This window comes from Cydia splendana, chromosome 27 (assembly GCF_910591565.1).
Source record: "Cydia splendana chromosome 27, ilCydSple1.2, whole genome shotgun sequence".
Taxonomy (NCBI): Eukaryota; Metazoa; Arthropoda; class Insecta; order Lepidoptera; family Tortricidae; genus Cydia; species Cydia splendana.
The window spans coordinates 3973046-3990811 of record NC_085986.1 but is presented as its reverse complement, the minus strand read 5'-3'; the positions used below and the strand labels follow the sequence as shown (position 1 = coordinate 3990811).

The 17766-nt window shown below is 38.7% G+C and overlaps 1 protein-coding gene across 1 annotated transcript; it reads right to left on the bottom strand.

The window, feature by feature from the left end:
• Positions 1–2502: 2502 nt before the first annotated feature.
• On the bottom strand, positions 2503–17263 carry LOC134803633 (HMG box-containing protein 4). Its single transcript, XM_063776416.1, has 8 exons — positions 17116–17263; positions 16803–17040; positions 15759–15904; positions 14959–15080; positions 14217–14322; positions 13079–13167; positions 3085–3216; positions 2503–2730 (listed from the first exon to the last, which is right to left on the bottom strand). Exons 1-8 carry the CDS (start codon positions 17123–17125, stop codon positions 2566–2568), a joined length of 1008 nt encoding a protein of 335 aa, XP_063632486.1. The 5' UTR covers positions 17126–17263; the 3' UTR covers positions 2503–2565.
• Between the last annotated feature and the right edge of the window lie 503 nt (positions 17264–17766).

Sequence of the window (17766 nt, the reverse complement as noted above, 5' to 3'; positions counted from 1 at the left end):
TTTATATTCTTCTGCTTTCATAAGCAATAGTTACTGATTTTTAAAAAGCGTTTTTCAATTAAAAGACATGTCAATATCGCTTACCTTCTTGCAAGTTCTTTCTAATGCTAAAAAAACGAACTATAGTTCCAATTCAATCGTACTATTATAGAAAATGTATGAAGCTTAAAATTTCATCTATAATTCAAATCGAGATGTTCAGAACAAGTACACATAGAAAATGTTTGAAGCGCAAAGTGCAAAAAGAAACCTATGAGATGTATGTTGCTATGTAATCTTTTTTAACACGAATAGCCGAATCGTCTTAGTCGAATATTAGGAGAAAATGTATTACTTAAGCTCTCGTACTTATTTAACTGAGCCAGATACAACAAATAGACTACTACTAATAAAACATACTACCAATACTTACTACTACTACCAAGGCTCAAACCAACCAAAACCACCAACAACCAATCAAGGTTTGTTTCATCAAACCAAATAAAATTTTATGAATTTCCACTATCCAATGATTAACACTTAAAAGTACCAGTTTTTGGCGCTTATTTTTGTAGCAAAGTCACCACTGCTGCCTTAAGGTAAATTGTGTCAACTATTGGTAAGGTGCCGACAATAGGGTGACATTTCTAGTCTATAGTCAAAATTTTGTCACCTGTGTGCTCGGTTTAAATAAGTTTGAGATGCTTACATTACTTAACACATTCAGCACCAAGAACCCGACTGTCGGGTACACTGTTCGTAGCGACTACGCGCTCCATACGGCGAAACCGTGGCTACGCGCTACCCAGCGTAACCCGTAACTTAGTGGCAATGAATGTGTTAAGTTTTATAGGTTAAGATCATTGTATTGTATGTCAGTGTATGTGTAAATATTGTGTTCAATATAATTTCAATAAATAGAAATCGAAAATATTATCGCTGTTTTATTAGAAATTAACATTTATAAGTAGGTATAATATGTATGTCAGTTACTAAATCTTAATTACTACCATTGAATCATGTCTTCGAGCAACACGGAAGGGAGGCGGCATTCGCACTATTTCCCCTCTGCCGAGGTACAAGATTAGCGCGTCAATCTAATCTAGCGCGGGTAATAAAACTAGTTGCACTTGGATTTTTCACTAGACCGAGTCCAGACGCGCGCGTGAACACTGCTGCACAAAAATGCCTGTTTGCTCGGTTTTTTGTTATAAAAAGAGATCGGGGACATCAAATTTACAAAAAGAAAGTGTTACATTTCACATGTAATATTTTTTTTTACATATCATACGTTTAATTACATTCAAACACAATTATTATATTTTAGTCTCATGTAATTGTTGGATTTATCGATTTTGCTCGCTCAGTACAAATTGCGGATCGGTCGAGCGACAAATCCGACTTGTCATCTCTCAGAATACAATAACATACTTCAACGAAAATGTGTTAGTGTGCGTGTTGTGACACTTGTCACTCGTCCGTACACAAAAAGAGATCGAGGTTTGCAAGATTTGTCTTTGACGTGTGTCATTTTCTATGTATTTGTGTCGTCGTTACAGATTAGATTTTGTATGTAAGTGTGTGAGAAGTGCGACTGTGTGCATCTTTCCCCCCGCGAAAAATGGCAGAAAGATTTGTACGGTGAGATATCGCTTGGGCCCCTCCCTTCCGATGTGTCGGAAGCCGGTGTTGCTCGAAGAATCATGTAGATGAAACAACCAAATAGTGGCTAAATAGTGGCGTCAATTAGTGGCTATTGTTTAATAACTGGATACCTTATACTAAAAAAAAATCTACTCGCCCGTAATCAGAATTCATTTTAGTATAAGGTAGCTAGTTATTGAAGGGTGGCCAGTTATTGACACATACTAAAATGAATACTGTTTACAGGTGAGTAGAATTCATTTTTAGTTTAGGGTGGCCAGTAATTGACCATTTACCTTAGTTGATTTTTGTGACAAAGTTATTACAAGAAAAACACAGGGTATGTTTAAGAAGTTTTATTAAGTAGTGAATCAAAATCACGCAGCTACTTGTCTGCTCAATGCCCAAGTTGTAGGCTACCCATGAAGTAGGCTCGAGCTAGGCCCTATCTTGTAGGGCAGAGGTCGGCAAACCACGGCTCGCGAGCCGCATGCAGCTCTAAGCCACTCAAAAGTCAAAATATTAACACTTGGAGTTCCTACTGTTCCAAGAAAAATTACGTTTATGAGCGTTTTCCAAAAAAAAAATACATTTCATTAATGTCTACAAAATATTGACTTCTTGGGCTCATTTTACTCAGAATCATTTGTACATTCACGCCTCATACATGAAAAAATGTGTATGAACGTGACGCCCTGGAAAAATATTTTTTCATACAAAATTTTGGGACACATTTTTTCATGTATGAGGCGTGAATATACAAACGATTCTGAGTAAAATGAGCCAAAGAAGTCAATATATTGAAGACATGAATTAAATGTAATTTTTTTTGGATAACGCTCCTATGGCTCTTTGAGGTTCCTAAAACTAGTGAATTCTACTGCGGTTCGCTCTTCTCAAAAGTTTGCCGATCCCTGTTGTAGGGGTGGGTGTGGGTGGGTCCTAGAGGCCGGGCATGATGTAGGCGATGTTGTGGAGCGTGCGCTGCAGCAGCGCGGGCGGCGGCGCCAGCTGCGGGATGGCGCGGCACACGCCCAGCAGCGGCGCCAGCGCGCACAGCAGCGTGTCCAGCAGCACCGACACGGATCCAGAGACGGCTATCTGGCCCTGTGTTCAACAATACAAATGTAGTTATACGATACATATTACCTCTTGATAATTATCACAAGATAAAGAAACTGATAGTTTTTTTTTTTACATTAAAAACACTCAATGGGCACCTCACATGGCGACCCTGCCTGTGTTGCAACATTAATACCTCGTGTTCTTTGAGCCGTTCTCCTATGATGACCAGGCTGTCTCCCGGGAGTCGATGATGAATGAGAATGAGTCGAAGGTGGGCGGCCACCTCGACAGCACCCACGCCGGTCACGCGGTACACGCCAGCGCCGCCTGACGCTGCCCCTGACACCTGCACATGATCCTATAGCCACGTCACATGGCGACCCTGTTGTCACATACCTCGTGCTCCTTAAGTCGCTCGCCAATGATGGCCAGGCTCTCGCCCAGGAGTCGCAGGTGGGCGGCCACCTCCACAGCACCCACGCCCGTCACGCGGTACACGCCAGCGCCACCTGACGCTGCCCCTGACACCTGCCGGCGAGATTTTTATATGCACTAAAAATGTTAAATTTAGAATTATAATATAGGTACAGTCCGCTGCAGAGAGAGGTGACACCCCCCCCCCCCCCCCCTGCATACACTGATGGTATGTAGCTGACTGTACTCCTATTCTCAATCGCTGGTGTGTGTTATTTAAATTAAAATAAAATTTAAAGGAACTTTTTACTTAGTCAGGTTATAATTTCGATTTTGTAGCTCAGTTAAAAACGTTATACATATTATTTAAAATGTTGCGTATGGTATTATAAAAAAAACAGTTATTCAGCTTTACGTCAGAGTTTAAATTTTAAAGAGCCAGTACCAAAAGTTTGCGTCAATTGCATTAGCCAATGTGAAAAAAAAGCATTTTTATGAAAACATAAAAAAACATATCTCAAAAAATAACAAATATAGGAAGCTGAAACTTACAGAAAATAATATTAATCATAAGGGCTCTTATTAAAAAAAATCACTATAAACATTTGGTGAAAGGGTCGCTTTTCCATATAAACACGGCTACGCTCTTGCCGATAAAATCTATGAACGTTGTGCAAAAAAAAAACTAAAGCGCGCCAAATAATTCTACCGCAATGCAGTAATACTATGCAAAGGATAGTCCTTATTATCGGGTACTAATTGAAAGAACATTGCATAAAATAGATGAAAATGAAAATACTGAATACATTTCGAATAGGTACATTTTATTAATAATAAGTTTTGCAGTCAAACTCTACAAACAATTTCAATTTAAGCTTAGTTTATGGCACGCAAAATGAATCATCACGCTTATGAAATTAAATTACAAACGTACGTACGTTTAAATTTAATTTCATCAGTGCCGACACACAACCTGCTTTGTACCATGGTGCAAAATCTCCACGACAGTTTACTGTTCCAGCTCATGCACAGGCGAGAGGAAGGCCGATTATTGGTCCGGTCCGGTGGTTGTTTGTTTGTTTATTTATTGTATACATGTACAGTACAGTGATGTGAGTGATGCATAAGAATACATCGTGTTAATTATATATCTTAGGAATAGTACATGCTACCCTGTGAGGGCATTACAATGACTTATTTCTATACTTATGTTATATTTTGTAACATCTTAATATGTAGTACTAAAGATTAATGAATAATGGTATTAAAGAATTTAATTACATACATTTAAATTTATTCTCATTCATTATAATAGTATTTGTCACATCTAATTGAGTGTCTAGTCAATTTAAATCTTTGTCATTAAGGAATTCGTCTATACTATAGTAACATTTTTTTATCAGTAGGTCTACAAGCTTTTCCTTGAATACGCTATCTCTAATCTCGGTCGTTATACTGTGGGGTAATATATTATATATTTTAATGGCTCTTAGATGGGGGCTGTTTTGATACATTACCAAATTGCACGTTGGGATAGCTAATTGTTGTTTAATTAAAAGTGGTACTTTAAGCTACATACCAAGTTTTGTCGAATAGGGTCACCATAAGGTTGGTGTGTTTGCTATTTAAAATTATTCTCAATAAAGTTTAATTGTTTGCTTCTAGAGTTAATGCAATGAATTTGCCTTAAATATCAAATATGTACTTAAAAATGAACAGAATGGATTTCCAAAAATAAAAGCACCACACTTGCTACATTCAATCTAATAAACGATGTTGTTAGAAGTATTGATAAAAAAAAGAAGGCAACAGTTTTAGTGTTCTTTGACATGATAGACATGTATTCGATTTTGTGTCTCATGAGCTATTAATTCAAAAACTTCACAATCTTGGGATAACAGGACTTACATGAGAATGGCTATCGTACTTAGCAAACAGACGACAATGTGTTGAAATAGGAAGCTCTAAAGACTCAACTATATCCGTCATAGATCCTCATACATGGAAAACAGCCTAGGAGTCCCACAAGGTAGTGTACTAGGACCACTACTTTTCTTAATTTATATTAATGACCTGCCAGATATCACTACACACCAATGTACACTTTTTGCTGATGATGTATGAATTTTAATTACATGTAAAGATGAAGAACAGTACAATACTGATATTAATAATACAATTAAACCAGTAATAGAATGGCTTAAATTCAATAATTTATCGGTTAACCTTAATAAAACTCAATACATCCAATTTCATAATGCACAAAATAAAGGTAAAAAGTTAAACGTCACTTATAATGAATCACAAATTAATGAAGTAGACACATACAGCTAAATTTTTAGGTATTACTGTTGATAAAAACTGTAATTGGAAAAACCAAGTGAATACTGTATGTGAAAAACTTATCAATTCGCATATGTTTTGAGAAGATTGCGTAGCATTTCAGCTTAGAGTACAGTCCTGATGGCGTATCACGGATGTATTGCGTCAAATTTAAGGTATGGCCTTTTATGGGGTAACTGCAGTGACATAAACAGGGCATTTATAGCACAAAAAAAATGTATAAGGGCAATGTGTGGGATAGGTCAACGGGATTCATGTAAACCGTTATTCGAAAAACATGAAATTTTGATACTACCTTGTATGTAAGTACATTTTCGAGGCAGCAGTTTTTGTAAAAAAATATCCAGATCTATTCAAAAAGGCCAAAGATACAATAGACACACGAGATATCCCAATAAACTTGTATTATATTTTATTCCGAATACTTCCCTTTTTATGAAAAATAGTTATTATTTATGTATGAAAATATTTAATGCCCTTCCGGAAAACATCAAACCCCTGCCTCTAAACCCGTTTAAAGCACAACTATATCGTTGGCTCTAAAAACAGGTGTTTTACTCTGTAAGTGAGTTGTTCGATATGTAATACATAGTATTAAGTAGAAATATTAGTTTTAAGTTAACAATGTATCTACCTATTAGATGAAGACTAATAAGACTACGAATACCTTCAAGATAATACTTGCATGCTTAACCAGCAAAATATGTTTCTGTACGGGAATATCTCAATAACACCTTGTTATACCATATTTTATGCGAATAAAGAATTCTCATTTTTCATTTTCATAAAATACTGCGATATAAACAAAAATTTATGTTTACGACTTATGTTTCACCCTGTATATACGACAGTAATTTTGAAATATTGTTGATCCTAGTACGTTTTTTCTGCAAATAATTTTTAATTCTGTCACGGAGAGCTATATTTCGGTTGACAGCATCTTCTGTAAGTGTACAAGCATCACACTTAGCCTTCTCAGTAGAAGTGTGCCTTGCTAGCGTGTGGAGCGCCGCGTCGCACGCGCATGCCGCTCTGGGCGTCGTGCGTACGTGTATAGACTTACTAGGGTCCGACCACACCCTGTCGTCTGTCGCGTCCTTATGTCTTACGCTTTTCCGCACCTCGTAGTCGGTGTCCGGGTACGGGAGGGGTAACGCGAACTCGCACTCATTACCACCACAGCGCACAGACGTCGAGTCCGCCTGTCGCCATTCTTCTCTGAATGCCGGCAGCCGGAACTCAATTCTATACACACAAGTATCGCAACGAGGTATGTTGCGCCGATTCACATAGCCAGCGTGTGGTATATATACCATGACTCTGACCCACCGCAACCTCGTGTGGACTTATTTGTGATACTTCTAATATACGAACCGCATTTAGTTTTATAAGCGAGTTAGTATTAAAATTAAATGTTTTATTAGAACAAAATGCTTCACTGCAAGTCATGAGTAATAGTGAAATATTCTGATTCAAAAGCACTCTTTCATGGGATATTTCGTTGATATTCTTCTTGCACGTATTATTGATTTCACCCTTCACATCGTAACAGAGCAGTGTCGCTCCTTTATTGTTATCTCGCTCCTTGTCTTGATCTGTATAAAACACACTGAATGTAAACCGGATACTTGGATACTGCCACGTATACTCCAGCGTAGCCCAGCCATATATAATGCACCGAAAATGTGTAGAACTCGGGTAAAAATCCTCTGAAACGCGCATCCCATAGAGAACTTCGCATTCTTCACCGTCTTCGGTTGTTCCTCTACCCCAGCACGAGTATTCTAAGGTCCCTGCGGGAGCCGCCTGTGCCCTTGCCCTGTACACCAACGTCGTACTGTTAACGACGTCTGCTTTCAGCTGGTCATCATCCTTTTCTATCCGGAGAGACGCACTATCATGGCCACTACAGAACACCTGGTACTCATTAGTGACCCATCCATTACGTGATACGTGCTCAGCCCCCGCCGCCTCAACTGACATTGCGGGCCTGATCTCTACAGTCAGAGATACCTCGCAGCTGCTTCGGCTGTCTGCGCAGATATATTTATAGAAACCAAGGTCACGTTTGTACGTCCTCAGTTGGACGGTGGTTTTATTTATGATGACAGCTTGTTGAGGTTGGCCGTTTACTTTTATACCGATGTTGCTTATATCGTCGCTGGAACACTGTATTACAAAGTTTTCTCCGTATGTTGTACAGTAAGCTCCAAAATAGTCTCGCTCATGGATGTTAATAGTGATCTTCGGTGGTGGTTGGTCCCCCGTGCAGAGACGAGCGCGGGCTCCGCCGGCAGCCGCGCTCAGCACCAGCACTGACAGCGCCCACACCCTCATGGCAGCAGCAGTCTTCATCGCGGACACAAGGTTATACGACTGAACAGCTCAGAGTTGCACACCCTGAATGAGGCAGTGTATAATTCAGTTACATTGTTATCTACTGAATATTTTTTCAAGTTTCCTTTTTGACCACATCATTACCGGCTGTATAGTATAGCGCTCCATCTCTGTCTCGCTCACATATAAGCAAATATATGCAAATAGTGCAGAAGTTTAGCTTATCTTACAATACATTTATCCTGTGCAAATGTCGGTCAGAGTCAACTTTGGTAGTTAATAAAATTAAGTATGTTTTAATATAATATTTAAAGGAGTTATTTTATATTAGGACATAAAATGATCATTTGTGACGTTATCAGCCAAAAGGTACCACCACATTGTTCGTTGTTTAAATTGAAGCTATATAGAAATAGCGCCTTATGCTACCCGAGGTTTTCAGCGATTTTTGACAAGTTTTGAATCGTATCTCCTTTTTTGGCACTTACAGATAGAATTATAAGACAAACGGTTATCGGTTCTTCAATCTTTTATCTCCGGTTTTGTCCACCGGATTTTGAAAGAAATGAATACTTATTTTTTTATGAATTTTTTAAACATTATCTAAAAAAAACACTTTTGTCGTACCTATCTAGTTTGCTGTGAAGGATCTTACATGTACGAAATCTACATATTTGGATTCGTCTTTGACGTATCGAAAAACGAGTCTAGGCTTTTAATTTTAAACTAATTAACACAAAAGTTATGCCCAGAAAACCAGTTTTGTAGCCTAAAATTGTTCAACTTTGATGCCAAATATCTCGAAGACAATGAACTTTGAAGTAGATATGGGATACTATATTGCTTAAAGCCGTTGCTGTTAATATAATAAGCTACAAAAAACATTAGAAAACTAAGGGATTCAGATCGAAGGTCATTGGCGTGGGGTAGCCCTTTATTGATAACCAACAATAAGTACCCTTTTGGTTGAGAATGGCACATTTAATATAATGGATGTGGATAAGGAGGCCATCCACCGATTACCACCATCCTCAGTCATGAGGGAGCGACCACAGAGAGGATAAGGAGAGATTCACACTGGACAGGCAAGGCGCGCAAGTCGTCCCGTAAGACTGTATGGCACTGCAGAGCCGGTTAATTCTGGTCTACGAATGGCGACTCCGAGTAAGGCGCTCTTCGTGTCGCGCCTGCATTACTCCGCCGTGACCGACGAGGTGGTGGAGCTCATCTACCGGAAGACAGGCTACACGCTGAGGGTGCACCAGCTACTCGCGTCACTATGTGCACTTCAACTCAGTCCTGCTTCAGTCAGTCCTGCCATTGTGATTAAGCCCTCTCGCGTATGAGAGGAGGCCTGTGCCCAGCAGTGGGACGTATATATAGGCTGAATTATTATTATATATTATTATAAGTCCTGCCAGCCAGTTGTTGAGGAAGGTATCCAAATCGGCCCGCCATCTCCCTCTGTGCCTGCCGCGTCCGCGCCCATCTGGCATTCACTCAGTAGCTAGACGAGAGACGTGGCCGGCCCAGTCCCATTTGAGCCTAGCTGTCCTCTCCAAAGCCAGCAATGCGTTGAAATAGTTATTTACGATAAAAGTGCGGAAAAGAGGAACGAATTACCTATTCGCACGTGTATCGTACAACGTTTTACAGTACATATGGCCCTTTAAACTTTTGACATACGCACGAAAAGTGCTGTTTTACGCACTAGCTAGGACCATATGTACTGTAAAAAATATTTTTCTACAATACTACCAGAACGTGTACAGTCGACGTCAAAGATATGTTTACATTTTTCGCCTAATTACAAAGGAGTAAGGTGCAAAAGTGTAAACATATCTTTGGCGTCGACCGTACAGTCAACAACAGAGCTATGAATACAGGCAAAGTGTCAAAAATATGTATACAGTACTTTATTGCCTGTACATTAAGGTCGTGTATACATATTTTTGGCACTTTGCCTGTATTCATAGATCTGTTGTTGAGTGTACCAACGACTTGTTAAATATGGAATTATACCAACTACAATCTGCCAAATCTGCAATTAAGTCCGCCTTATGTACGTTTGTATTTTCCTTGTGAAATAAAGATTAAATAAATAAATCTGGTGGTAATAATAAAAAATATCGTATCGTGTATAATGTGCTTTGTAAACATCACTGTGCGATCATTGTTAAATGAAGTTTGGTACTACATCGTCAGGTGACAAGCAAATATAAAATATAGTTTTGCTTGTCACCTGACGATATTTGCATTTGGCCCTGTGCTGGTGGCGTACACTCGCGGCTGCAGGCGAGCCCGCGGGCACAGCTAGTATATGCTGGGCAGTAACTGTATGCGCATAAGTTGTTATTTTCCTCAAGTGACTACAAATTTAATTAATGCAAAAACACTGTGGTAACCATACATCGTTATCGCGGGAGCAACAGCGATTTGGCAGTAGTGAAAGATTATGACAAATAAATAATAACAGAAGTGACATTCCTATTGAGTTACGTTCTTATGTAGCAGAATCGAATTTAAATAAAAGTGTGGTCATCTATTACTAAAATCACATAAAATACTTTAAGAAGTAAATACTGATATAAAAAATTAAATACATTGGTAACTTGGTTTTCAAGTTGACATGTTGACTTATAGGTAGGCATTTACATAGTGAAATACGAGTTTAATTGACCTTTTCCTGCGAAAACTTCATGCTAGATATGAAGAACATCTTAGAGGTTTAAAATGTGTAGGCAGAATATACCACTTTTACAAAACGGACGTTCAGTTACATGTGTTCTGTGACAGGCTTGTTTTTGCTCCCGCGATAACGATGTATGGTGGTAACAGACGAATATTATGCCAATTTAATTAATTAGTGGTTAGTGGCAATGTTTCACGAATAGTCCTTCAGCAACAGGAAAACAGCCATTTGATTATTTCTACCACCTACAACCTATAACACCATACTTAAACACTGTAACCTTAAATCTAGTTCCCCTGTAGAAGCTAAGAAACTCCTATTAAAATTCTTGACCTCTCTATAGTTCGTTTTTTTTAGCATTAGAAATAAGGTAAACAATCTTGATGTGTTTTTTAATTGAAAAACACATTTTAAATATAAGTTACGGCAAATATGTAACAATTATGAATCTAATACGATCATTTATATTCTTCTGCTTTCATAAATAATAGTTACTGTTTTTTAAAAAGCTTTTTTCTATTAAAAAACACGTCAAGATCGCTTACCTTCTTTCAAGTTCTTTCTAATGCTAAAAAAAAAGAACTATAAATTATGCCGAGACTGAAGATATGTTAGATAATGTTTAGTTATAATATTCTGCAATATATTTGTGCAACTAGTTTTAAACTTTTAAGTTAGTTTTTTGTATTAGCTATTAATAGCGATGAAAATTATATGAAAGATACATGTATCTTTCAAAGGCCCCTGTATTTTTCAATAAAATACAGTATCTTTCCTTGCGGATCTTCGATTGAATCTTTCGCAAGTTTAAGTTTTTTACGTGTAAAATACATTGTATTTTTCGCATTATTATATTATATTATGAATAATGATAGTAATAGTGACTCTCATACAAACAGGTGACTTTTCATTCCGTTCAGACTATATTTCGTAATCAGTTAACTGAAGAGGTTGAAATTATCAATTATGACGAAATACTTATAAATTGGAATCGTTAATCTATGCTCTATGTGACATGCGACATGAACGTGAAGTCAATTTTGCGTCAAAGGCATGACAGATTGACAAGTCATTATTAAATAAACATGTAAAATACACAGTATAAAACAGGTATTTTACGTGTATGATTGTATTTGTCAGACAAACGTCACTTTTGTTTTTTTCGAAAGTTACATGTATATTATAGGAAAGATACAAAGTTTCGAAAGAAACAACATGAATCTTTCGCCATTTTCATCTCTACTATTAAGTAACCTAGTTCTGTTAAAAAATTGTTCCTGGTTCCCCGCGGTACAGGCAAAGCCTAGACCCCTGACATAATCTATAACCTATATTCTTGAAAATATTTTTTTTTTACTTTACTTCACTTACTTTTACTACTATAGGCCCTGTGCATGAACTATAGGGGGCAGCATAGGAGCCGTCAGAATTTTGGCGCGAGGCGTAAATGTGACGTTTATGCTTCCGATGTAGCCCACAAGGTGGCAGAACCTACTATGCACAAGGTGACAAGCAAATATCACTAATTACTAGTCCAAGTTCATAGCCCTAATGAACGTTATTAATTCCTGAATAAGGTTGACATTTGTTTAATAATTTTTTAGTACCTAATTAGTGACATTTGGTTGCCATCTGACAATAATTAAACAAAATTAATGAAAAAGCAAATTATATATATGACACAAAACAAAATATAAGATTTACAAGTTAACTATATATTCACAAGCGAAATTATTATTATGAATACAAAAACCCGACAGCTTACACATATTTATGAAATGGTCTTTTCACTAGCTTTCATTTGATACCCATATTACTATGGTAAGAAACACCCCCCCCCCCCCCTCGTCTGGTATCGGCATGTAGGACAGTATATAGTTAGTAGGGATGTACCGACTAGTCGCCGACTAGTCGGCAAATATGGCCGATTAGTCGGCACTTTATAAGTGAAAGAAAACAGAAAAAAGAAATCAACAGTCAATATTTGTCATATGTCTTATGTCTAATTTACCAAAATACCTATTCAGGGTGCAGACGAAAACTTTTGTTCATTATAATTGACCGTTTGATCGTTATCGTATGTTGGTGGGATGGTGTTTTCCTCTACAGGTCGATCTCAACTGATTCTCGTGTAATTTCATGGCCAAGTTCTTTAGTTAAATGATTTTATTATTATACAGTTTTCTTTTTTTTTTAAATGGTGGAGCCATGGGGAACTGTTAATGTTATTGCAAAATTTAGAGACTTATAAACAGGGCACGTTGCTCGTAAAGACGCTGACCACAGGGGATAGATTCTTAAGAGCCTTGGAAATACCTCCTACAAGGTGTACTGACGGTCTGCTCAGGATCGCAAAATAAAAGAAAGACTGAAATTGAACGAGGATTCTTGTGATAGGTCTTTGAACCTGTAGAGAACACCTTTTAGCCAAGCTAATATGATGAATAGCGCAACCAAAGGAGCAAAACTATTGTTTTTCACCTGAAATTATACGAAACTAATGATCTGGCCGACTAGCCGACTAATCGGCCATTCGAGCGCCGATTAGTCGGCTAGTCGGCCAAATCAATAGTCGGTACATCACTAATAGTTAGATAAACTCACCGCCACGAGCTGGTTGTTGGGCGGCAGCGGCTCCGGCACCGTGCGGCGCGCCGGCGGCCGGCCCGGGCCCGCGTGCGCCGGCCCCCGGCCTGCGACACATACATCGTACAGGCATTGCATCTTAGCAGGGGGCAACACTGATCTATTCGGGCATTCTCGGCTCCGTTCGGCTCAGCATTGCTCCGAGCAATTATTAGGGTTGGCACACCTTGACGTCCCTTTGCGTGCACGACCACAGATAATCATACCATAATGACTTGAATTTTAACAACCCTAAATAGCCGAAAGAGATAGTGCCATACATTAGAGAGGGGTAACATGATTCGTCCCTGAATCGCTGTCAAACTTCGGCTTTGTAGGAAGTTTCTTTTCTGTACGAGTAGTACTATTACTTATTTTGTGATATTAGTTACGTCCAGAACCAGGAGTAAAGTGTGTACGATGTGAGCGAGCGTGCAAAGTGTAACAGATTAGCGAATGGCCCGCTAGCGGCGCATTCGCCAAATCTGGACGCACCATAACCCTTTGAATGCTGACCTGCGCCTGCCTATCGTGCGCGGTCATATTGGGCTGAGACCGCGCGTCAGACGTCTTTGGCGATCAAAACGTTAAGGCGGAACTAAATAAAAAACCGGCCAAGTGCGAGTCGGACTCGCGTTCGAAGGGTTGAGTACATTAAATCCGACTCACGCTTGATTGCACATTTCTAATAGGTTTTCCTGTCATCTATAGGTAAAGAACTATTTTGTGTATTTTTTCAAAATTTTAAACCCAGTAGTTTCGGAGATACCTAAAAGGTCATTTTTCGGCTATTTTCTTAAATAACTTCTAACCTATTTGTTTTAAAATTATATTTGTAATTCTTAAAATTAGCTCTTTCATTTGAGTGTGTGAGTGTGCCTATGTTTGAAATTGATTTGTTCACGTTACATGTTCGTCTTTACATGTTCGTCGTCGTTACATGGTCACTAATTTACATATGTGTACCTAATTCAATTGGTCCAGTAGTTTCCGAGAAAATAGACTGTGACAGACGGACAGACAGACAGATGCACGAGTGATCCTATAAGGGCTCCGTTTGAGGTACGGAACCCTAAAAAAGTAACAAAATATGGGTTTACTATAGTTATTAACTTACTGGGGTTAGAAATGATCTTGCTCATTCCCGAGTGAAGGCTCTGTTCCTTCTGCATGGCGAATCGCTTTGCCTTGCGCTTCCACAGGTAGCGCTCATTATAGTTCACCTATAATAACAAACAAAAAATTATTTTCTTCTTCATGCAACAATTTATGTGATCATTTAAGCAAAGAAATACACAAACTATTTCTTTGTTTAAAGATAATTATCCCACAATAAATGACATTTATCATGTCAAATCATGCCCAATACTGATAAGATTTGTAAAGACAATTTAACTGTGTATCTTGCTTACTTTAATAAGTAACGGTGTTATGGCATTATGTTTTGGGGCAACCGCAAGTAACTGATCTTGAATAAGAGCTTCAGTTACGATTCAAGGTGTTTACTTTTATTCTATTCAAAAGCTACATCGCATCTTTAGTGGCAGAAAATCATTTATGCCGTCATCTCCACAAGTTACTGAGATAAAGCACATCTGTTTATTACTGTCCTGTTCTAACAGATAGCTGTGTCTCTGTCAATGCCTGTATCTAATATCTTTAAACGAGCAATTCTTGTTTATTTATTTTTACATATTTATATTTCGAGGATCTCGGAAACGGCTCTAACGATTTCGATGAAATTTGGTATATGGGGGTTTACAGGGGCAATAAATCTATCTAGCTAGGTATTATCCCTGGGAAAACGCATTTTTGAGATTTATACGTTTCCTCTCCCAGATATTAGTAGTTATACTTACATTGGCCCACATTTCTCCCAGCCGCTTGGAGATGGCGCTAAAGTCCATATCAGGATGGCTACGCAAGAGTTCGTTGCGCGCCTCTTTCGCCCACAACATGTAGGCAGTGATACGCGTCTTGCCTGATAACAAACAAATAAACTTATAGCATACAGGGTAATATAACACGCCATCATAAACCTTATTGAAATGTATAAAGGTCTATATTACACTGTATAGTGTGGGTCAGTTAACGTCTTTGACTATCAATAGGTTAAACTAGCGGTCGGCAACCTTTTAGCAGTCAAGGGCCACATAGTAGTTAACAAAGTTGACGCGGGCCGCACTTTGTTAATATTTATGACTTTATCAGACATTGTCGTTTGTCAATATTACCACAGAATAAATAATAGTACTAGGTACAGAAGACTCACTCTCTAACAAAACGCGTCTGTTACGATCAGGACAGATAAGGCCGCAAGGTGGCGACTGCGCCATGCGCGGCTTATGGCTAGCCACCAAAATTGGTGTGGAATGGATGTACTTTTAGCTACCTGTTGCAAAGCGGTGAAATCGCGGAGTGAGCCACGTCTGATATTACGTACAAAATAGCGAGGTAGGCTTGCGGGCCGCAAGTGAGAGGTTCGCGGGCCGCATACGGGCCGCCTGTTGCCGACCGCTGGGTTAAACCTTCTTTTAAAACACAATTCACATGACATTAGACCTTGACCAAAAATTATTTTTTTTGACATAAATAACCACTATGTGTGATTATTTTGAATATACAATGTGTACTATTATATACACAATAAAAAAAATACCTTTATCCTTCCGCTGAGCCTTGGCGCGACCAATGACCTTGCCGTCCTTGATAATAAGCTTCTTCTTGCTCTTCTCCATCATGTAGAGAGAGTTGGCCGGAGTGCGAGCCGAGCCCTCGTCCGAGGCGGAGCTGTCTGACTCCATACTACAAACAGAAACACTTCTAACTGTACAGCGGTGGCCCTTATTACAAAAGGCATAAGGACCATTGATGTACAGTTACAGGGTGGGCGATGGTACAATAAAGCAACATTATGATATTTAACACTTTAAACTCGCGCATTTTGTACACATATTTAATTACACAAATGTTGAAACCAGCGGATATATCTTCAGACCAGTGTACGGATACTGTGAGTGTTGCGTGTCGTGCCGTGGACAATAAACATTAAACTTTAACGGGTAGCTGCAATTTCTTTGTCTACCCCAAACATTTTATTAAACTAATTTCGGGTAGTTTAGTGGTCTTTTCTTAATATCTCTGTTGACATTTGTTGGGACGTCAGTCTTTCCGTGACCACAGCTGGTGCAACTCAGCTGAAACGTCAGAATTAAAGGTAAAAACAATGAAATTATATCACGGTAGACCCGTTTGTGTAATTAAATATTATGATATTTCATAAGGATGTGGCCAAATTTGTCTGTGGGAATTTTCTAATAAACAACTGATGATTAAAAAACCCAGGCAAGTCGGACTCGCCTACCAAGGGTTTCGTACAAATTTAGTTTTTAGTATTTGTTGTTATAGCAGCAACAGAAATACATTGTCTGTGGAAATTTTAAATGTCACGGCTCATGAGATACAGCTTGGTGACAGACAGACAGACGGACAGTGGAGTCTTAGTAATAGGGTTTCATTTTTACCCTTTGGGTATGGAACCTTAAAAAGGAGAAAAACTGAAAATATAAAGACAAGCATAAAGGCGGGATTCCACCACTGTCGCGCGTCACTGTGCGACACAAGCATATTCAGTAAAAAAATGCTTGTGCCGCACACTGGTGGAATCCCGCTTTTAGGTTTGCATTTGCAATAGGTATTTTACCTTTCAGCATTCTCCCCATTATTCTCATAATAATCTGACTCGCTGCCCGACGCCGCGCCCTCGTCCATCGGCTGCGGTGCCTCTCGGAACTCCGGTTGCTCCTCCTGTTTGAACGCCGTATAGGACTTCACCGGAGTCTGCCGCCGGAACCGCGTCTCGATGTCATCCGGAGACTCGAAGTCCATGAGCTTGGAGCTCTTCTTCCGCACTCGCCCACTCCGCGAGATACCTGTGACCTCTACATATGGAATTAAACACTATTCAATATACCTACTTAGGACACTCAGTGAGGTAAACATGAAGGGTGGCTTACCGTCTTGCATTTTTTAAGTTGGCTGCGGATGGTTGTTAAATGTGAATTGAGGGTTTTTGAGAGAAATTATTGGAGAAGTGATATTTAGTTGATTTAGAGAAACTGCGCCGATTTCATTGTAATTATGTACTGTACGCGACCGACGCGTTTGACAGTTTTGACACTTTGTTCCAAGCGTCATATCATATGTAAAGTTGCGTTCAAACTTTAACAAAAAAGTAGTGATTGATTATCGAAACTATTTACATATATAGCATAAATTACTATTTATAAAACATATTAAAGTGTTTTATTTATATTTTCGTTCATTTTCACGTAGCTACAAAATTTTCGTGGTGAATAAATATAGATGGTCAAGCAAACCTTGTCAGTGGAAAAAGGCGGCAAATTTGAAAAATGTAGGCGCGAAGGGTTCTCGTCCCATAGAAAATTTGAATTTCGCGCCTTTTTCTACTGACAAGATTTGGTTGACCAAGTTATATTGAGAAACTACAAAAACTTTTTTTTTCTGGCTTTTTCCCTGCAATTTTGCATAGGGTGAATTTGCCAATGTCGGTGTTGACTTTCACACGTGAGGAGAATGTTCGGTATAATAATTTTGCATTTTTGGGAGGATGTAGTTGGGGAAACCTAAAAACAAATAATTGTTAT